Here is a 23,272-nt window from a genome sequence, read left to right as displayed (position 1 = left end):
GATGCATATTTACATTGCATGTGGTCTGAAACATAGCGCTGGACTCTATAAACAACAATAAATGCAGTAACATCCATTACACACCCTGTTATCTAATCTACCTATAATAAAACATTTACTCCTTATCAACCACCACCAGTAAACCAAGCAATACCAGCCTGATCTTTCTTCAATCCATCTCACACTTGTTGACCCGTCTCAAACTATTATCCACACCAATTTATAGAAACGTTGAGCTGTTCCAAACTCAAAATGGCTTGATTTTATTCAAACTGTAATGACGCCAGAAAATAGTAAACCTTGGGCGCTTGCATATCTACAACAAATAAACAATATGAAATTAACCTTGAAATATCTATCCAACGGTTTTAAAAACCCGGACGTCTTACCACATTTACCTAATACACACATTAAAGCTACCTAAGCCGACTCTACCAAACTTACATACATCCCCACTTTAATCAATCTCTCCCCTTAATTGCCGCATACCCCAGCCGTCCCACATACTACCTCACCTCTTTAATGCCATGCCCGAGTAAGTACTGGAGTTAATATTATTAATTGTAATGTATATTGACATGGCATTAAAGAGGAGAGATAGTATGTGGGATGGCTGGGGTATGCGGCAATTAAGGGGAGAGACATAGGTAGGGAGTACTTGATTAATCATTAATGTGTATTAATTGATTAACCATTAACACATGTGACTTGTCTTTTGTTTGTGAATTATATTAACTGAAGAGAGACATAGGTAATGTGCATAGTTTAAATATGTATTGGAACTTATGTGTGTGATGTATGAAGGGATTAATTATGTAATTGCAGATGAAATATGTTATATAGGAATTTTCACTGAGGTTGCATAGACCTGAAGAGCTGTGATTTGTTTTTAGGTGGTATGAGTGGTATGAGTGTAGGGTAACAAATGTGTGATGTTGGTTTTAGATATTAATAGGTGTTGCGGTCACATAGTGGGAACTATGCAATATTTTTTAGGTAAAATAATTAAAAAATTATGTGAATAATAAAATGAGGGCATAACATTGTGCCGAGTCCCTCTGAGTTGATTGTATTATCTATATGTAAATCAGAGGTAGTGCACGTTATTTTTTTGACTTAGACTTGTTAGAGGCATCATGGTCTGAGAAACTTTGGAGCCATAGCTAGCTGTTAGAGAATACTGTTTTGAAGATGAATATTCAAGATCCCATCAGGGCCTTTATGACTACAGACTGGGAATAAGTCTCCATCTGAAGGCCTGCCTTCCTGAATTTGTACTGAAGATGCTTAAGGCTATCCATTTTGATTTATAGGGTAATGGTGATCCTAGGACACTGCTTCTTAGCCTCCTGAAATACCTGAATGCCTCTAAGGAGCTATTGGCAATGCCCATCCAACTCCTCTTTCAGGATGTATTGAAGAGTTTTAGAGAGACACTATATACTTATTGGCAAGAAGATGGACATGAGGCAGCTGAGGTATTTGACCAGCTCTAATTTCCATACCAAAGTGAGGAAGTCAAATCTGCCCTACAATAGCTAAAATGTCTAGTATCTATGCCTTGCTATCTTTTGGACATGAATTCAGATTCTAGACCTTTTGGGGAAGAAACATCAGCAGAACACTATGCTGCAGTCCCACATAGCTTTGTACCAAATCTACATGATGCAATACTTGCATACAATTCTGGAAGATTCCCAAGAACACCAGGTTTCTATCTCAAGACAAGAAGGCAGGATTCCATCACCTTATGGAAACAAATGAGAAGTGTGAAAGCATCTACTGTGTATAGCTTATGATGTTTTTAAAAGTGCATCCTCTGCCAGGACTATTTATGTCTGCAGATTCTCCTAACTGTGGCCTCAGGCCTTCATAAGGATGTTCATGAAAGGCTTTATGTGCCATAAAGCAATAGGTGGAACTTATAAAATACATTTCAAACCTTATTACTCTGCCACCTCTGAACCATCTTTGTCATTTATTTATTTATGTATTTATTTATTTGGGCATTTTATATACCGTCATTCCAAAAGAAGATCACAATAGTTTACAAATTCAGTATTCTTATTCTTGGTCAACATTCACATAATGAGTCAGCATTCATACTCTAGGTCAATACAATAGCAAATATATATATTCTAGTTCATATTCATATATATTCTAGATCAATATAACAGTAAATACATAATCTAATCCATATTTATACATTTTCTAGGTCAACACAACATCAAATACAAATTCTGATTCTACTGACATTACACTTTACCTAGCTCAGTCCTTACTGCTCACTCTGCTATCATTATCTCTGGGACTGACAGTGTAGTTATCAGTATTTTGGTATTTTACATTAAATCATATGTTTTTCTAAAGAGCCATGTTTTCAATTTGCGCTTGAAACTTTTTCTTTCTGTTATCAGACGTAATGACTCTGGAAGAGAGTTCCACAACTCTGGGTCAGCTAAGAGAACATTCGGTCTCTTATTTGTGTTAGGTGTATGTTCTGTGTTACAGGTACCTTTAGAAGTCCTTTGCTTTGCGATCTTAGGGTTCTTTGCTGCGTGTAAGGTTGCAGTGTCGCTTCTATTAAGCATGGGTCAATGTTGTTGATGATATTAAAGACAAGAGTCATTTATAATGAATTATGGATTGTACAGGAAGCCAATGCAGTGCTATCAGCCAGGGGGTGTTGCGTGTGCCGGCTGCGGCAGGCCACCGTCCAGGCCCTCTTACCCTTTGCTGCCTACTCCAGTGACTGGTTCCACTTCCCTTGTGGCTGTGGGCTGCTGTCTCCATCCCCGGGCCGTTCCAGCGCTCCTGGTTCTACAACAGACTCCTGTGCTCCGCGGTGGGCCTCTCCATGAGGCCTGTGGAGAGACACTGCCGTCCCGCGTGTGCACACATCTCAGCTTCTTATAAAGGGCCCACGGCTGGAACTTGGCCGTGGCCCCAGATGATGACATCATTGAAGCTCCGGTATATAAGGCCGGGCTCAGCTTCTGTTAGTCGCCTTTGCAACAGGTCTCCACGCTGGACGTGCACTTCATTGTCTCCTGGTGATTCCTTCATGTTCCTGCTTCCTGATCCCTTCAAGTTCCTGTTCCTGGTTTGTCTTCTCCGTTCCTGTGTTTTGTGCTACCCAGCTTATCCTTATGGACTGATCTTCTGGACCCGATCACTGCTTTGCCTGACTACGCCATTGATCTTCTCCTGGACCTGACCACTGAACTTTGCCTGACTACGCTATTGATCATCTCCTAGTCCAGACCTCTGCTTTGCCTGACCACGCTACTGATCATTTCCTAGTCCAGACCTCTGCTTTGCCTGACAATGCAGAGGTCCTGGAATTGACTTCAGCCTTGCCTTGCCACTGCCTTTAATTCCTATTGGCGCCGGGTCTCTGGGACTCCACCTCATCCAGTACAGACTCTTCAGCTCCGCTGTTGCTGCCTCTGGGCTGACCTCACCATCTTCTCATCAATGACGACACATGGAGGCCCACCTGACTCCAGCTGGCCCCGGTACCCAAAGGCTCAACCCATGGGAAATGAGGGCTGGTATTGGCGAAGCTCCAGCTGGCCTCCGTCAGTCAGCCCACTCCACCTGCCGATGGTGGGGACCCGTAGGACCTCGCCTACGGGTAGTGTCAACCCTACCTCGGCCCAAGGGTCCACCTCCTGCACAACAGGGGGTGATGTTGTCAAATTTCCTTGTCCCTCCTTAAGAGTCTAGCAGAGGGAGTTTGAAGTAACTATAGCGGTTTTAATATTCCTGAGGGGGGGCCTAGTAATAGGGAGTTGCAGTAATCTAAGTTTGAGAATATTAGTGTTTGTAAAACAGTCTTGTATTGTTAGTAATGGTTTCAGTCAGTCTGTCATATTCTCAGCTTGTCATGTGAAAGCTTTTACAATGGTCCACCTAAGAAAAAGATTTTTCTTCGAAAGAGACATATCCCAGAGCCTAAAGATCCCAGATAACAGGGAGCAAGGCCTTGCCATTGAGAGCAAAGAAGTTCTAAGTCCTATATTGCCACCCATTTGAAAAAAAGATGGAGTTTTGACTTTGTCCCATTGAAATAGCCAGAAACCATGCAGAAGACCTTTCTGTGGGAAAGAGATTTTTTTTTTTTTTGCATAAACTATTAGCCCATTGTAACCTCAGGCAACTGGATCCAGTGGATTATAAAGCACAGTTACAGATTACTCTATCAAGCATCCCTCCAAATTGTCTACCCCCAAAAACATTAAAGGTTATTCAACACCAGAACTTACTCAGATTGGAAATCTCTTCCCTTTTATAGATCAGGGCAGTGAAACCTGTTCCCTAGCTCCACAAACCCAATCACTTCCCCTTCAGTTGTTCTTTCCCAAGTCAAAGCTAAATTACTGGAACTGAACTGGAGCTTCAGGGCTTCTACAACACAGGAGCTACCACACATGTGCAGTAAAAGGCTTTAGCCTTTTCTAGAAAGCTCTGGAAGATCATGCCCAGCAACAAGTATGATTACATGACAACTTGCATGACTGATGAACTGAAGTTTTCAGAAAACATTCATTACAGGTAAGCAACTTTGTTTTTGTAACATACTAAAAAAAATATTGTATGTCGTTTTAGAGGCTACATATCACCGTTCTGATATAAATCAAATGTTATAGATTTTAAATGTTTAAGGTCAGATTATCAACCATTTTTTATGTATTTTCTCCTAAGGTCCTTACACCTTTCCTTTTTTTCCCCCTTTATTATTAAGGGTCTGAAGCCCCTAATATTTTGTTTCTTTATTTTAATCATTTTTGGGGGGAGGGGGAGAGTTCCATGTATTGTTTTGCTTAATGTTTTTTTTTCTTTCCTTTTGCTGAAATGAAATAAACAGTAAACTCCCTCAAAAAAAAAAAAAAAACTGGGCCTTCCTGAGCCCCTTCACTCCCTTCCTGTCCATCCCAAAAAAAAGTACCACGGCCTGGAATCATCACAACCCCCGGTTACCCCATCCATAGGGATCATGTGCAGTATAAGAAATGCCCACTCGCTTCCTGCCCTTCGGTCATGGCATTGGATGACCTTACGACCAGCGCGCTATAGTGACTTCAAAATGGTACTGGTCTTGGGGCTGGTGGGCACCATTTTGTTGTACAGCCATATGTTTGTACAGCCCTTCAACAAAATGGCACTGGCTGGCCCTGAGATTGGCAACAATTTGAAGTCACTATGGTGCTGATCTTAGCACCGACCAACACCACTTCAAGGGGCGGGTTTTAAGAGCCCTGCTCGCCTAAATCCGCCCAAATCCGGGCGGATTTAGGCGAACAGGGCCCTGCGCGCCGGTGCGCCTATGTTCAATAGGCCTACCAGCGCGCGCAGACCCCGGGACTCGCGTAAGTCCCGGGGTTTGGCGAGGGGCGCGTGTCGGGCCCGGTCGGCGCGGCGTTTTGGGGGCGTGTTAGCAGCGTTTTGGGGGCGGGCCCGGGGCGTGGTTACGGCCCGGGGCGGTCCGGGGGCGTGGCCGCGCCCTCCGGACCCGCCCCCAGGTCGCGTCCCGGCGTACTAGCGGCCCGCTGGCGTGCGGGGATTTACGTCTCCCTCCGGGAGGCGTAAATCCCCCGACAAAGGTAAGGGGGGGTTTAGACAGGGCCGGGCGGGTGGGTTAGGTAGGGGAAGGGAGGGGAAGGTGAGGGGAGGGCAAAAGAAAGTTCCCTCCGAGGCCGCTCCGATTTCGGAGCGGCCTCGGAGGGAACGGGGGTAGGCTGCGCGGCTCGGCGCGCGCCGGCTATACAGAATCGATAGCCTTGCGCGCGCCGATCCAGGATTTTAGCGGATACGCGCGGCTACGCGCGTATCTACTAAAATCCCGCGTACTTTTGCTTGTGCCTGATGCGCCAGCAAAAGTACGCCAATTCGCGCTGTTTGTAAATCTACCCCAAAAGGCGATGAGTCACTGCCCATTTTACGGAACAGTTTCCTGGCCCCCAGTATCTTTCAGGAGGGGGGGTCAGAGGGGGTCCAAGACCCAGCAGTGTTTTATGGGAAGTTAGAGGCCCCAAGCCACTTTTTATTTTTTTTTTGGGGGGGGGGGGGGGTGGCCAGCAAGTTGTTTTGGAGCTACACCTGGGAAGGACATGGAGATTCTTGTAAAAGCCTCAAGGACCCCTGGGAGATATGGGGAAGTCTTGAGGACCCCTGGAGAGGCCCTGGGGAAGCCCCAGGTCATCCCTGAATAGGCCCCAGGAGTGTCTCAGTTTAGCCCCAGGAAAGCCCAGGGGAGGCCTCAGGTCAGCTCCATGAGACCTGAACTGACAGAGGGATTTTTTTTTTTTTTTTTGCAGCTTTTATTTGCAAAATGAAACAAAAGTAAAACCAATAACATTTTGTTGCTTTTTTTCCCTTTTGTTCCATTTTGAAAACATAATGAAACAAATACACTTCCCTATTTATTATATCCTTTAAGAAGACTGGAGGAAAGTTCCCTCTGAGACTTACCTCAGAGTTGCTCTTTCAGCTGAGAAAGCTCACCATAATACTGGAAGCCATCTTCTCTCCCCAAGATCATCTCTGCAACAGACCCAAACCCTACTGGCTCTGTAAGACAGGAGACTTGAACTTGAGTCTCCTGCTCCACAGGACACAGCAATGTAGCCTGAATCATGGGGCCATCCCCATACACCTTCCATTTTACCAAAGTGTTCCTACTTCTAGAGAGTCAGTGGTGGATCACTAAATTATGTGAGTTATCAGGCTGTGATTTTTCACACTTTCTTCAATGAATACTCTCTTTGGTTCATATGTTAGAATTCAAAAGCATACCAGTTCTGTGCTAAATACCAGGCCACAATCTTTCCTTTATGTTGTGTGCAAACATGCACATTTAACACATATACTGAACACTACAGGGAACACAAAATAAATTGTAATTTTTGGCTCATCCTAATGTAACATTTATAGTCATTGAAGGGATGTTGTAAGCAAACTGTCAAAATCCATTTATATGACATGCAATCTAATCTGGCAAATGCTGTGCTTATACCAGGGCTATATTTCCCGTCATAAAAACTGACGTCTTTGTAGAGAGGGATACCTTTTTAAAGGACCAACAAAATAAAAACTGGAATAAATAACATTTTTTTAAAATTCGCAAGTCTGACACTTTCATCGTATTTACTAAGTAGCACAAAGTATTGAACACAGCACTGCCTATTTTAAAGGAAGGCTAACAGTGTTGCTTTACCACCTGAATGCTAGGAGCAGAATATTGTAATGATAAGAAAATTAATTGCAAGAGGAAGACAAATCTCCCCACTTATGTCAATGAGAGTGGCATGAAAATAAGTGCCCTTCACAAGCTACACTGCACTCCAAATTTAAGTGGCTGAAAATTATAGAATGATTTGGTCTCATTGTTTAAAAACAAAATGCCCTCAACTTTGGAAGAGGTTGGAGAAATTCCACACAAAGTTTTCCACAACAGGACAGATTTGTAGCTTCCCATCTTTGTTACGATTCTGCTTGTGGGACAAGCCCATAAGCAGCCTCTCACCCTTTTGTCAGCGTCCTGGCTCCCCGACGCTGTCCTCCGTGACTCCATGCGGCCTGGAGGCTGCCGACGTTCTCCTTCCATTGTCGTGGCCTGGAATTGCTACCGTGCTCCGCGGTGGGCTCGCCGCCTTCGCCTATTCATCTGGCAGCCAGGAGGCCGCAGACGTCATCTCCATGCAGCCTAGAGGCTGCTCTGAAGCTTCCTGCCTTTGCAGCAGGAGCCGCCGATGCCACAGCACTGTTGGGACCTGGGACCTGGAACCACTGCTGCAATGCTCCCTTGTGGCCAGGAGGCTGCCATCGCCGTTCCTTGTGGCCTGGAGGCCGCCCTGAAGCCCTTAGTCTTCGCGACAGGGGCCGCTGACGTCTTCCTCCTCTTCTGCAGCCAGGAGGCCATCCTGGAGCTCCTCTTCACGGCCCAGAGGCCGCCATCAGTGCTTCATGCAGCTGGAGCCACCCTCAGCTCTTTCTTCAGTGGCTGGAACTGCCCCAGCCTTCTCCTGTGGCAGGAGCCACCTCGGGTCTGCTTCTCCTGTACAGCTTGGCTGCTGTCCCTGGTCCTGCCTCCTTAGGCATGGGGCTATGCCTCCTCTCTAGATTTAAAGGGCCAATCCTCTGGCTCCTCCTCGTGATGTCATCCTGGGTGTTCCTCTTCAGCCCTACAAAAGGGCTCAGTCTTCAATTCCTCTTCACGTTTGCAAGGAGTCAGTCATGGAGCTGGACTGCTCCTGGATCCTCCATTCCAGCTCTTCGGTCCAGCAGTTCCTGACATCCAGCTCTGCTTCTTCAAGGCACTCTGTTCTTTGTGGGAATTCCCTTGTCTTCCTCTATGGTTCCTGATCCTTTGTCTCATCTTTGTTCCATGTTCTGGTCTCTCGTCGGATCCCGTGTCCTGTCCACTGATGCCTCTGTCCGATGTCTTCATCCACAGATGTCTTAATCTTCAGACAACCTCACTTCCAGATGACCTGTCTTCCCTGATGTCAATCTCAGATGCCCTGTTCGCAGAAGTCTTTCTCTGAAGTAGATCTTGCCAATAGACATCCAGATGTCCTGTCCATTAGGGCCCTCGTGATGCTCTTGGTTGAGTGTCTGGCAGGTCCGAAGTCCGGAAAGCCTGGCATTCGGATGTCTTATCTTCCTGTGCCTCCTCGTTGCTCTTGATTGAGTGTCTTTGGGGTCATAAGTTCTGATGTCCCTGTTTTGGATGCCCCAGTTGAACCTGCTTTCAGATGTCTCGTCTTTGTCGACCTCAACATCCTTGTCTCCAGATGACCATGCTGTCTAATCTCCTGATGTTCTGCCTTTCATCGTCTGTCCATTCTTCAAGAGTCCTTGCCTTGCCTCAGCCCTGCCTTAGCCTTGTCTTCGCCTTGTCTTGACCTTGATGTAGTCCTGCCCGCACTTTGACATAGCCATGTTTGATCCTTGGTATAGCCATGACTGGACTTTTGATGAAGCCATGTCTGAACTTTGGCATTGCCTTGTTTGAACTCTGACGTTGCCATGTCTGAACTCTTACATACTCTTGCCTTGATCTTGATGTAACCATATCTGGTAACAATGACCCAGCCTTGCCTTCTTGCCTGATGTTTCGCCTGACCATGTCTCCAAGTACCTTAGTCCGACCATGTCTTCAAGAATCGTCTGACCATGTCTTCTAGCATCCTTGTCTGACTATGTCTTCAGTATTGTCGTCTGACCATGTCTTGGGTCTTCGTCTTGTTCCAGTATCATCGCCTGTCCTCGACCTCTCTCCATCCTGGCACATTTTTCGTTCTGATATGGCAGGTCCAAAAGGGCTATCGAGTGGCCGGAGGGCTACACCAGAGACCAGCATTGCGTTGTTCTCTACTGATGCGTCAGGTTCGGTGGAGGCCCGAGTTCCTGGTCTTCTGCCTGTCCGCCTGTGCTGCAGTCACGTCGTGGTCCATGGGCACACATCATCCCTAGCATTCCCGCAACAATCTTGTTAGAAATGGATAGGGATAAAGCCATTTTTCTACCAATCTCAAACCTGAATGGCTGAGACTGCTGACAAAATTATTTATAGCAATGATATCTGACCCATTTCTTTTTAAAATGCATAGCTTTTACTGAATGTGTATCTGCCCTGCATATATCCCCAGTTCTAAATGTTGTGCCTGGGTGCATTGCAGTGCTATTCTGTGCTAGGCTCAGCATATTTAGTGCCAAAATCTGTAAATATGTCACAATGTCTATTTGCTTCTTTTCCTGTAATTTATGTTTATGTCTTTTGCAAAAGACTGGAATGAACACTACTTGCAAACAGAAGATGAGAAATAAAATAAATACAATCTTTGAACAGCTACATTTTGGGCATCTTTTGCTGTAAGAGTTGAGGGAAAGCAAAGCATTGCTTCAGTCACTGCTACAAAATAATAAATCTCTGTGCAAGAATGCAGTACACACCATTACCACATTCTAGATTTCCAGATATCTACGGTCAGCTCTATATAAAAACAATCCCATTTCCTAAGACTGTCTGCAGATTCCTTGCAGAAATCTAGTACTAGCTTGTCTGTGTGTCTGAATTGGAGAAGAGAGAGCAGACTGTGTTCTAACAGAGCAATAATTAAACAGCTTACATTGGTGCAAACCCCGTGAGTAGTTTTATTCATGGCATTTGCACCAATAACCAAAGCAAAAAACACATGTTTAGTTTTGCTTTGATTATTGCTGGGTGGGGGGGGGGGAAGTACCTGCGGAGATTTGGATTTGGATTTTAGATTTAATTGCCTTTTCCAAATCTGAGCTCAAGGTGAGTTACAATTCAGGTGCTGCAGTTATTTGTACCTAACTTTCTGTGGGTAATTTCCCAGGCAAAACATTGCACATAATTTTTAAAAACCAAAACTACATGTGTTGCCTCCCCTGATCTAATCCCTCCCCCCCCCCCCCCCCGGGGATGCCACAACAGCATGGAGGTAAAAGTATGTCGAAGCATAACACATGCATTTTTACCCACACAAAAGTCAATTTTCAAAAAGCCTGTTTTTATGAGTAAAACAGGAAATGGCTTTGAATATTGTTCTCCCTGTGAGCATCTCCTCTGACAAGATGAGGACTTCCTAAAACAATGATGAGATGCGTAGATTTGCCTGTTGTAAATATTGAATGAAACACATGCATAGTAAATTGGTGTACAGAAGGGTTGCACTTTGCCCCAATCAGCCCGAACTAACTAACCCAGTCCTGGGTTAGCCCCACTGAATCTATGAACTTATAGCATCACTTCCGCTAAGTAAAGCAGGTCTACAAGTTTATAGATTAAATGGGCAGGTAGAATCAGAACTGGGCCAGCCTGATATGGCTGACCTGCATCAAGTGGCAAATTGAGTGTTTATCGCAAGTAGGGGGAGGGGGAGGGAAAGGTTAAACATCGATTGATTAAATTGAAGACTTTGGATTTCTTTTGTCTTAGATGGTCATTTGGAGTTCTCCTATGGGAGATTGTAACTCTGGGAGGTAACCCTTACCCAGGTATTGCGCCCGAAAGACTCTTTAACCTCCTAAAAACAGGCTATCGAATGGAGAGGCCAGAGAACTGCAGTGAAGAAATGTAAGTTGCGCTTATGTTTATGTTGATATCTCTCTGAGCTCTACAGATTATGCATAGCAGACAGGCTATAATAGAACTCTACGACTGAAAATGAAATGATTGTGTGCTGACTTGTTTTGGAAGAAGTGAGGCATGGTAATACTGGAATACATAAAATTATTCAGATGTGATCTGAAAATGAAAACCGGCTAGAGTTCCCCAGAATTAAAACAAACATACAAGATATCCTTTCAAACACTGTATCTCAGTTAAGTAAGAACATAATAATATATACTTAGATAACTGAAATCTCAAACATTCTTGGGATGTAAGGTATGGTGGGTGGCTGCCTTCAGTATAAAGGAATCCATTGTGTGTTCAATGCATCTGTGCTTTAGCAGACAAATAATTACTAAGGGTCAGAATTTGCTTCAGTAGCAGGAAGAAAGTTTTCTTAAATACAAAAAAAAAAAATCCTTTAGAAATAAGGTCCCTCTTACCCCACCTCCCAAGAATAGAAAATATACTCTGGTTTGTTGTGATGAATTCAGATCACTGATCAGTTATGTTTCTTTTTTGACCAAAAGCAAGTGACTGTGAGCACACCTGTTGAATCGTTATTGATGCTTAATTTATAACACTGGATTCTTTTTGCTAAGCCTTCATTACAATTTTTCTATGTAGTTTCCATGCATATATACAATTCTGTACCCCCTTATTGGGGACTAAAGTATGTGAAGTTATCTGATTTATCTTGTTTTTTTTCCTATGTAAATGTTTCTTTGTTTCTTGACTAGCTTGTTCTTGTTTATGTAATTTAAAAGCTAAAATTAAAAAACAAATATTGAGTTGAAAGGAGTTCTGGAGGAAGATATTTATAATAGCAATAAAATTGCTTAGAATTATATGACAGAGGAAGTAAAATAAGTTCAAAGGGTCAGATTCACCAACCATATTGCTTATCAATTTAAAACACAAGGCATATGCAATTCTATAAAATTGTGATAAGTATTCCGGTACAATAAGTCCATGCCCCCCAAAAATTAAAATCTGAGTACCTGAGGCAACAAGAGGTAAAATTTTAGCTAGGTAAGTCACAAATTATCTGACTAAGTACCAGATTTTGAATATTTTGGGCACTTATCCAGTAAAAATATGGACAGATTTATTTATTGATTGATTTATTTATTTATTTATTTATTTATTTATTTATTTAAGATTTCTTATATACCAGAGTCTACAATGGCGCACAAAACAGTTCGATAACTCATCTATCTAAAATTTAGATGGATAATGTAGGGATATATCGGGAGTGTTCCAGGGTGGAACTAAGTTAGCAGGAAAACCTATCCAACTAATTATGGTCGTGCCAAAGAGTAGTTCTAAAGTTAGCTGGGTAAAGTTATCTAGCTATCTAGATATCCAGTTATATTCAATATTGTGGCTGTACCAGTGAATATACCTTTTGCAATCTGGCCAGTTACTGAATATGACCACCAAAGTGTCATAAGGTGTGGCAGAAGCAGGATTTGGACTCTACCTGTGCTGGTTCTCAGCCCATTGTGCTAACCACAAGGCCACGTATTCTTCCGCAGGCCAAGTTCTCCTCCACAAAATTTTTCCCATTGTTTGCCTATGGGGAAAAGCTTAGTAAATCAGGTCCAAAATGCATGTTTTTCTGGCAGAAACATTCTCATTAGAAGATGTAGTAAAGAAATAAAGTAAAACAACTTGCTAACCTATTTTCTTTTCCTTGATTTAAAGGTACAATTTGATGCTGCGCTGTTGGAAACAGGAGCCCGATAAGAGACCAACATTTGGTGAGATCAGCAAAGAACTGGAAAAACTGATGGTGAAGAGTAGGGTAAGTCTCACTGGGCTGAAATGTCCATGTATATCATTGATGAACAACCAATACGCACAATTCTTGAAACCTGTATTCAGGGAGCCCAATAAACCATGTTGCCACAGAATCTGCCTTCTGTCACAACATCACAGCTATCAGCCCCTGCTAGTGCTACCCTTTCCGGAAGCTACTTGCAGCCACTAATGAATCCCTGCTCTCAACAGCCTCTTCCTCCATTCCTGTTATCTCCTCCCTGCTTCCCTTGCTGCCATCTCTGCCTCCTGTTTCAGAATTTAGATATTCTATTAAAATTGACTTTTTTATGCATATCACCCAATCACCAACATGCTCCTTTATTTAATTCTACTTCATAATAGCTGCAAAATCGAAACATTTGTGCCACAGATTCTCAAATATTTGCAGCAGAATCTAAACCACTACAGGAAACCTGTTAACTCACAATCTCAAATAAATGCAGATAAAACAATTTCTGATAATTAGCATTAAAGGTAGAGGAATTCTGAGTTGCAACATCCTGAAGTTCTGCTTTTACATTGCTATCCATTATTTAACTTTGCAAAATTTGTTTCGACTTACAACACATGAGTGCCTCCCAACAGGTGTGCATTGGCACACTGATGACTGAGAGGCCCAGTGAGGTGACATTAGCTAAAAGAATACCATGGATGACTTCTCCTCAGAGCATTGTCCTGTATGCATGCATCGGCAATTTCCTTGTCATACATTAAAAAATTTAAAGGGTTACTTTCAAAACTGCTCACGTGCACCCATTTATGTTTATATTTTGGTGCATGCAAAGTTGCTACTGTATTTTATAAGCTGTGCAGAAAGGATATGCTGAGGTTATAAAATATATGTATGAATGTGCATACAAATGCTCACACATGTAAAAACCATGAGCCACGCAAGTTTGGACTTCAGGAGAAATGCTGATTTATCCTGGTAAATAGCAGCACTTATCCAGATAAATCCGAAAAGCGCTGATTAGCTAGGCAAGTAGCACTTTTCAGACTTATCTGACTAAGTAGCGCCTGCTGCTACTTAGCGGGGTAAATGAGAATATAGCTGGATAAATGCTGCTACTTATCTGGATAAGTTCAAATTTGTCTAATTAATGGAAAAGGTGCTACTTAGCAAGATAAGTTGGAACTTAGGCAGATAGGTGTGTGCAAATGACATACTCGCATATTTATACTTCAAATTTTAAAAGGATATACAAATAGTTTTATTTCTGTTAATTAGATGCTTTTATCCCTGGTAAGTCAGCTTTTGTACACGCAAGTCAGGGGATTTTATAGCGGGTGAGGCAATGAATTAACCAGGTTTACTAATTATTCTACCAGTTTGCCCAGTCCATCTGCAGCTCATGAAGACCTTCCTGGCTCTTCAGCCTGAAGTCCCCCCATTTCACCCAGAACCCTACTCAGTCATTGTTTTCACTTTTAAGATGTTTACAATCATTTACTCTTGATATTGATCAGGAGTAAACATATGCAAGTAAAAGACTTACACACATCACTTTCAGGCCGATACAGTACAGTGCGCTCCGATGGAGCGCACTGTTAACCTGCCCTTGGACACGCGTTTTCCCTTACCCCTTATTCAGTAAGGGGCGGAAAACGTGCGTCCAACCCGAGGCACCTAATAGGGCCCTCAACATGCAAATGCATGTTGATGGCCCTATTAGGTATCCCTGCGCGATAGAGAAAGTAAAATGTGCAGCCAAGCCGCACATTTTTGCTTTCAGAAATTAGCGCCTACCCAAAGGTAGGCGCTAGTTTCTGCCGGCACCGGGAAAGTGCACAGAAAAGCAGTAAAAACTGCTTTTCTGTGCACCCTCCGACTTACTATCATGGCGATATTAAGTCGGAGGTCCCAAAAGGTAAAAAAGAAAAAAAAAAGAAAAACAATTTTAAATGGGCCTGCGGCTGTCGGGCCAAAAACCGGGCACTCAATTTTGCCGGCGTCCAGTTTCCGAGCCCGTGGTTGTCAGCGGGCTCGAGAACCGACGCCGGCAAAATTGAGTGTCAGCTGTCAAACCCGCTGACAGCCGCCGCTCCGGGTCAAAAGGAGGCGCTAGGGATGCGCTAGTGTCCCTAGCACCTCCTTTTGCCCATTTCTACCGCACCACCTAATTTAAATACAGAATCGCGCACACAGGCGAGTGGCCTGTGCGCGCGCCGGGAGAGTGGGCGTTCGTCCGCTCTCCTGCGGACTTTACTGAATCGGCCCGTTTGGCAGGTTGCAAAATAGGAATTTACTTGCATTAATGTTGGCCCCTCCCCAGAACGCCCCTGGTCCACCCCTTTTTTTACACATGTACATTTGCTCATGGACCCTGATTGGTGAGAGTATGTTGCGTTTTTTAAAATAGGGGTTTATGTCTGGCAAGATAAGTACTATTTGCTTTGGATTTGCTCACTTTGAGATGAAATAAATCTGACTTTGGGGTATTCACCTCGTATGAGACTGGTATAAAAGTTTTCAAAAGAAGTTTTTTAGTTATTAATACATTAAAAAAGTAAAGTGGACTTTAAACCAAGAGTGGCTTTTCAATTTGAGAAGCTGATTCAGTATCGGCCCTACAAAGTAAATAAATAAATAAAGAATAATAATAAATAAATAATAGATAATACAAATTGTAATAATTTTTGAAATATATGACCAGTAGACCAGTGATTTATTTCATTGGTATGCTATTTTATGCACACAAATGCTAATTTTTACACATGCAAGATTTGAAAATTCACCTTTAATACATTAACTAACAAGTGCCTATGCTTTTTAGAGGACTTTGGGCTAGATTTTCTTATGTCACAGGGCTCCCTGAATCGCGTGCTAATGGGGGCGAGGGGGGGGGGCGAAGCGGGGGGTCGGCTTTCACACCCAATAGCGCCATCATAAAAGGTGGTGCTATTGGGCGCGAATTGGGCAGCGAAAAGGGTTCTTACCTTTTCGCTGTCCACGATGTCTTTGCGGCGTCCTCCCCGTTGCTGCCCCAACCCCTCCTGTTCCGGTCTTGACGCCGCCCCCGTTTAGTAATCGCACGCGAAAAGGGACTTTTCGCATGCGATCGCTTTGGAAAATAACCCCTTCTATTACTAAATTTTGGATTACTTTAGTCAAAATAGGCTATGAGTCTGGAGTCAATCTCCCATTTATAACATTGCTTTTATGGGACAATTCATTTTGAGTTAGAATATTTCAAATTAAGATGTAGTTTTCAGATGTGTACTGTGTTTCCTCTTGATTTTGTTTAAACATCATTTGACTGAGGTGCTCAAAATGCCTGAAAATGCTGTTCCTCCGGTTAATAAAATGTATTTGCCTACTGGGAGGTTGTCACAAGGCACTGATCTTCTTTCTGGTGAACCTGTTTTGAACTCCTTGAATCTAACATCATTTTTGGAAGGAACGGGGGAGGAGGAAATATCTAGAGCCTCACTTTTGGTCTCATTTGTGTTTGACAGGACAGGACAGGGACTCTATTTTGCTACTATATTTTCATAATGAGGGTGCTGGTTTTTTTGGGTGTTCAAATGAAGATATATCCTAATGTTTGTAAAACTAAACACAAGAGCGACGGAAACATTTTTGGAAATGTGCCAGGAGGTATTACTGCTAGGCATATTTTTTTTGCGATTCGCTTGCCTTGAAGTGCTTTGTTCGATTTCAACAAGCTGCCTATACCTTTTTTTATGAACCCTCACAGCTTCATTTTTTCGGGATTCTAAACAATTGGTGGGAGGAAGGAATGTAGATACCAGTGAAATGCTGTCAATTTGGGTGTTTAATTTAACATGGGTTCTGGCTTGTATATGTAATTTTGCCTCTGCCATTTCTCTGTTGCATACCCTCAATGGCAACATCCCCCCTCCCCTTATTTGTGGGCTAACGGAAGATGTACATTGTTTTCTTGTTTATTTGTATTGAAGATATGTGTTCTATTTCTGTTTCAAGTGTATGCTTGCATAATTGGAAATTATAAATACAAAGTTTTAAAAAGATGTAGTTTTCACGAACCAATCATGTCTAAGTCAGCGGACTTTCTGTACAATGGCCCTTCCATATAAGAAAGTTCTTTTATAACAGACCTTTGCAGTATAAAATTAAAGTCATTATCCTCTTACTTAATATTGTACTACTTAGCTAAGATAAAATGTTCAGCATTTCTTTAGAACATAAAATTGGTGAGCTGTCATTTTCCCTTCCCTCCCAAACCAAAATCTGGGACAAACCATGTTGATTCACTCATTTCTTGGAAAACAGGACTGGAAATTTGATTGAAGTTTGCACATAAAAATATATATGACTTAGCTTTCTCTGCTGACAAGCAGATGCAACGGAGCCATATTCATGAGTCACATAATACTCAGCTTTCAAAGAATCTCCTTAGTAGACATGTGTGAATAAATAAAGCAGAGCTTCCAGGTTACCTCTTTCCAGGAGGAGATTTTAGGATAGTCCTGTATTCCTGACAGCCCTTTCCTGATACATTATGGGACCTGTAGCACTGATTTCAATGGGTAGAATCAGGGACAATAAATATCAACACACATTGGGATGTAAGTTCAAAACCAGGACTGGCCAAAAAGTCTCCCTCCTGGAACTGGATAACTTGGCAGCTCTTTAGTGAAAGATTGACCTCACTCCCATCATTTCTCCCTAGCATCTGTCACACTGGATCAGGCCATAGGAGTCCTTCAGCTTTCTCTCTATATGCTGATTGCTGAGTAGGACCCAAGAGTATTGTTATCTGCGGATGCATGGGGCCCGTGCCCCAAGTCTGTTGGGAGGTGCTCCAAATTCCAGCTTCCCTCTCCTGGAGTGATAAACTCCTCCTGTTTCTGTTCTCTCCCAGTACTTGTCCTGGCTGGCGCTTGTAAATCTGAGCTTCTTCCTGCAACACACTGGTTCTTTTCAACTTCCTCTCCCGCTTCTGCAGTTCATACAGCAATGATGTGTGGGGCCCCCATAGAGAGCACTGCATCGTTCAAACAGCAGCTGTAGTCACCATGAAGGCATGAAAGAAAGTGAGGAAGAGAGGTGTACCACAGGAAGAAGCATGTGTTTACAAGCAGCAGCCAGGACATGGACTGGGGAGTGAGTGGGAGAAAGGCAGGCTAGGGCAAGGAGCAGAAGAAAGCTTATTGTTCTGAGAAATCCTCTGTTGGAACACTGATTTGGGGGAGGTGAGTTGTGTGGGAGGAGGAGACAGCAGGGACTCCCAGATTGGGTGGGGGACTTAGAGATGGGTGGGCAAGCATGGAGGGGACAGTAGACACACCCAGATTAGTGGTAGGGAGAGAAGAGCAGGGACTCTCAGATGTATCTGGGAACTTTTGATTTCCACCCATCCTGAGACTGACATGGATTAGGCGGGGGGGGGGGGGGGGGGGGAGGGGTGATGGCAACAGCAGCATGTGCACAGACTTTCTCTTTTACACACACACAAACATACACACTCAAATATTCACTCTCATACTCTCACACACATACATGCTCATTCTCAACGTCACACCCCTCTCATTCTCCCCCACATACACTCTCTCATTCACTTTTTGCCCTCTTCCACACACATACAAATTCACATGCATGCCCCCACACACACACTCACGTCTCTCTGTTTCACAACCATTCCCATCCACACACTCATTATCTAGCACCCACCAGAGGCAGCCCCGACTCCTCCAGGCCTGCGATATGAATAATCTCCTCCTCCCTACTACCGTGGGGGCCCAAGCTCCTCCTCTTTCTGACCCAATGACTTTCTTACTTCCTGCTGCTGCTGCTGTGAGACCAGGCTCCCTCCTCCTCCTTTGTGTTGCATGGGGCCAAGGCTCTTCCTTCTTCCAGCTGGACGGCTGACAGAATTCCTCCTCCTTCCTTCCCTGGTGCAGGCCTGATGCTGCCTCTCTTTTTCATCTGCGATAGCCAGACACCTTCTCTACCCTGTCCATCCATGCACCCTGCTGACTCTTTCTTCTGGGACCTGCTCCTACTACCACATCTGGAGTTTTTCAGTGTTAGCCTGGAGACCAAGCAATTCCCTTGGAATTCCTGGGTTTTTGGGCCAAATCCACAAAGTTACCAGGTCTGCTCCCAGACGGCTCAGGGATGGGTGAAGGTGGATAGGCAGACAGGGAGGAGACAGCAGGAGCACCCAGATTCATGGGGAGGGGGGAGAAGAGCGGGAACTCCTAGACTGAGCAGAGGACCCAGGGATGGGTGGATGAATGTGGGTGGACAGGTAGGGAGGAGACAGCAGGGACATTTAGATTGGTAAGTAGGGGGAGAAGAGAGTGGGGATTCCCAGACTGAATGGGGGACATGAGTTGGCTGGGAATAGCAGGCATTCAGAGACTGTGTCAGAATGGAGTGCAAGAGCAGGGATTTGGGGATTAGGATGAATGCAGGGACTCAGAGATTGGATGGGCGGAAAGTGAGGATTTAGAGATTGAGCAGGGATTGGGGGGATAGCAGGGACTCAGCAAATTGAGTGGGAATATGAGTAAGGGTGTATTTAGATGAGTTGGGAGGAACGAGATGGGGAATAGACAGTGGGAAAGGGACAAGATATGATGTGAATGACCTGGAGAGCTGGCAAATAGGTGCGAGACAATGGAAAAGGATGGGGAGGGATGAGAAACAGGAAAAGAATGGGTCTGTCAACTGGGTGAGTCAGGGTGGAAGAAATGGTACTGGGGAGGAGGTGAAAGAGGACAAATGAGAGGCTAGGGATGGGGATAAGAGAGAGAGAGGAAACAGTCTGGAAGCAGGAGGGGGAGAAACGAGGAATTGGGGCTCGTGGGGGAATGTGAAGCGGAGAACAGTTGTTGAGTGCTGGGGAAGGGGTGAGATTAGAGGGTAGAAACAGGGGGAATGGGGAGTTGGTTGAAGAAATTGGGAATAGGCTGAGATAGGGGTGAGAATAGAGGGGAGAATGGAAGAACTGGGGAGGAGGTGGGAGTGGGGAGATTAGCTGAGAAAGGAGAGAGAAAAGGAAAGCTGGCGAGAGGTCAAAAGAGGGAGATTGGAGAATGAGAGGGGAAGAAGGAGTGAAATTCAGCTATGAATGAATAAATGCAAAAAAGGAAACATTTATTTATTTTAAATATTTATCATCCACATTATTGCCAACTCTAGGCAGATTACATAGTTACAATCATAAATTAAATAAAAATATATAAAATAATACAAACATAAAACAGTTTGAGCACTGTGATAGGCATAACACACAAAACAAAAGCTGAAAAATGAGAAAGACATAGAAACAGCCAGCTGACATTATCCTTCTGAGGCCAGTCCTAACATGCTATAGAGAAATTCAACATCAGATAAGTATATTGCTCTATGGAGAAACCACCTTGGTAAGCTGATTGTCACTGCCAGATATCCCGACTAAATGAAGACCCTAAAAAAATCAGTAATGCTGTTAACAAGTTTGATCAATAAAAACCTGAATAAATAAATGAGTTTTAAGTTGCTTCCTAAATTGTCCAAAGGATGTTTCATTCATCAATTCCTTGGGAAGTTCATTCCAGAGGGTTGGATCTGCAACACTGAACATATGTTCACTTGACTCATAAAGCCTAATAAGCTTAAAAGAAGGAATAGTAGTTTCCAATAAGAGCAACCGACATGGGCAATACATTTTTAACCAACAATCTAAAACGTTGAAGATATCATAGAATTTCTCCTACACACTTATGGAGATTTTCAAATGCACTTTACTATATAATGTAGATAAGGAGCATCATGCAAGTTACAGGCTAATGAAATTTAAGCATCAAGCTAACATACTAACATAGATGGTAATGTCAGCAGAAAAAGACCAAATGGTCCATCCAGAGTGTCCAACATTATAGTAACTGCTGCTCCATGCAGGTTACCCACATGTTTCTGGTAAGGGTAGTAATTGTCACTCCGTGCCATTGACTCCCAAGCCTTATGTTAAAGGTAGTAATATTTACAATAAAAAAACAAGTAACTTTCATACTCATAGCAAAATTATTGCTAGCAACATTTTTATGGGGTGAGCAGCCTTCATGATAATTCAGACAATGCTGCTTGAATGGGCTTTGCTTTTGGAATTGGCTGTAGAAGCAGTCCTGTGCTTTTCCCCTAATGTCTTCATATCCGTTCCCTGTGTTGGCTGTCATCTTAATCTAATTCCCCTTCAAGCCTTATTTTGCTAGCAACTGTATAATCATAGGTTCGCAATACTGTATTGAAAACATCAATGGTTTGCACATTAATCTAGCATTTTTTTCATTTTTATCTTTTTCTAAATGTACATAAAAAGAAACACTACTTTTCCTTCCCAGCATTTCACAGACAGTCCACTCTATTGACAGCCTGAGCCACAGTCCATACTAATTGAAAGCTTAATGTGATCACTTTTTGTGCTCTGCATTTACATTGTTTCAGGGGCACAACTTTCACAAACTGCTGCCAACCATTGCTGCCACATTTTCAGGTCTCCATCTTATTTCACAATCACGAGAAGACAAAAACAAAAGGTTTTTAAATTTTCATCAGATAAAAACAATCTTCCACATCAATTAGATTCCACAAATACAAATTAAAACAGCTGTTGAAAGTAAACATCATATGATGGTGAAGCATCTAAAACCACTCACTCCATTCAATTTCACAGTTAAGCACGAGGAACACAGTATGAAGATTAAAAAAAAATCCAGTGTTGTTTACACTGTACCAACCAATGTGAACAATTTGCCCCCTCCCTAGTGATCAATTTGAACCTGCGAGTACAGTCTATCAAATGTCTTCAAACTTATTATTATACTGCAAAACAATGTTCCAGAAGAGGTGCTTCCATTTTCCTTGTGTTCAAGCAACTCTTCTGTTCAATGATGAGTCTGGTACAAATCATACGTTATGTTTTACCCACATAAAATATCATACACAGGCAAACAATCAAATATACCACATGTGTGTACATACAGGTCACGTTGTTTAGAGACAAAATGCCAACCTGATAAAACATATACTGGGTTCTTCCCAAATTAAGGAACACATAAAGCACCTGCCAAAGGGGAATATAGATATAGAGATTCCTGTTGTACAGTGGAAGAGATTTCTAACAACACAGACCTTATCATTGTGTGCTTAATATTATTCCCGCGAGAAAAAGCAAACATAGGTGACTCCCTAAATGCAAGACATTCTGCCAAGATGGTCCCATATTTCCTAATAATCTTTCAAAATGTGCCTCAACACACAGGTTTGACAAGAAGCAGAATTGTAATAACAGATCCCAATTTGCAAAAAGGACTCAGTGATAGGCTTGTTTGAACAACATACATGATATTCTCTCTAAGAAATCTGCTTGCCATATCTTTCACTTTTACTTTAAAATCATACGTATCAGAGCAGAGCCATCAAAGGTGCAAAAATTGTACAATCAGTAAGTGCTTTTTAAAATGAACTGGCTGAAAATGCTGATATGAAAGTAAATTGTTGCACTTATAAAGTTGCTATCAAAATAAGGTTTGAAGATTACAGCTTGATGCTGAAATTTCATTACCCTGTGACTAGTAGTATGATGGCCTTTATCCACATTATAAAATAAAGTTAATTCGAAAATTGCCATGTGGGTAGAAGAAATTCTATGATACCTTGAATGCATTGATCTTTTGGCTTTGAATTCTTGTTTTTTTTACTCTTTTTTTGTGAAGTGATTCACAATACATTTTTAAAACATGATTAAAGCAAGGAGGGGCCAGACTGTTAATTGCCTTATGAACCAACATTAAAATGTTAAACTGGATTTGCCATGGAACTAGAAGCCAATGGAGCCTATACAGTATGGGTCCCACAGAGGAACTCCAGTCACAAGTCTCGCAGCTGAGTTTAGAAGAAGATGAAGGGCTCTCAGAATAGATTGCAGAAGTCCTAACTATATAGAACTGCAATAATCTAATGGAGAAGTGACAAGTGCATGCACATTGCACAACAGTTTTAAAATCACTTATATTAAGAGATGGTTTGAATTTCCGCAAAAGGCGAAGCTTAAAAAAGGAACTCATGGTAACATTTTTAATGTGTGGGTGAAGAAAAACTGAGGTTTTTATCTGAATACCTAAATTACACACTTAGCTAATTAAAGGAATCTGCAGATCATTCAGTGGCAGGGCTTTAAGGATATAAGCGATAGGAAGCCACAAAAGTAAGATAATCTTAGGTTTCAGTAAGTTCAGAGCGAGCCTGTCTTGAATCAGCCAAGCATTAATGACAGAAAGTGAGCAATTTTCTGCAATGAAACATTAATAGATGTTGCAATGGGGAAAAGA

At 42.8% G+C, this 23,272-nt stretch overlaps 1 protein-coding gene across 2 annotated transcripts in view; it reads left to right on the top strand.

Annotated features, from left to right (window-relative positions):
* RET (ret proto-oncogene) overlaps positions 1–23,272 on the top strand; it is a 324,186-nt gene that overhangs the window by 275,776 nt on the left and 25,138 nt on the right. For both annotated transcript variants that reach the window (XM_029609477.1, XM_029609476.1), the window contains 2 exons: positions 10,973–11,110; positions 12,854–12,953. In XM_029609477.1, coding sequence (XP_029465337.1) covers positions 10,973–11,110; positions 12,854–12,953 — 238 coding nt within the window. The remainder of the gene's footprint in view (positions 1–10,972; positions 11,111–12,853; positions 12,954–23,272) is intronic.

Source organism: Rhinatrema bivittatum, chromosome 7, assembly GCF_901001135.1.
Source record: "Rhinatrema bivittatum chromosome 7, aRhiBiv1.1, whole genome shotgun sequence".
Taxonomy (NCBI): domain Eukaryota; kingdom Metazoa; phylum Chordata; class Amphibia; order Gymnophiona; family Rhinatrematidae; genus Rhinatrema; species Rhinatrema bivittatum.
Note: the sequence above shows the minus strand (reverse complement) of the source record. Positions and strands in the feature narration are given on the sequence as shown.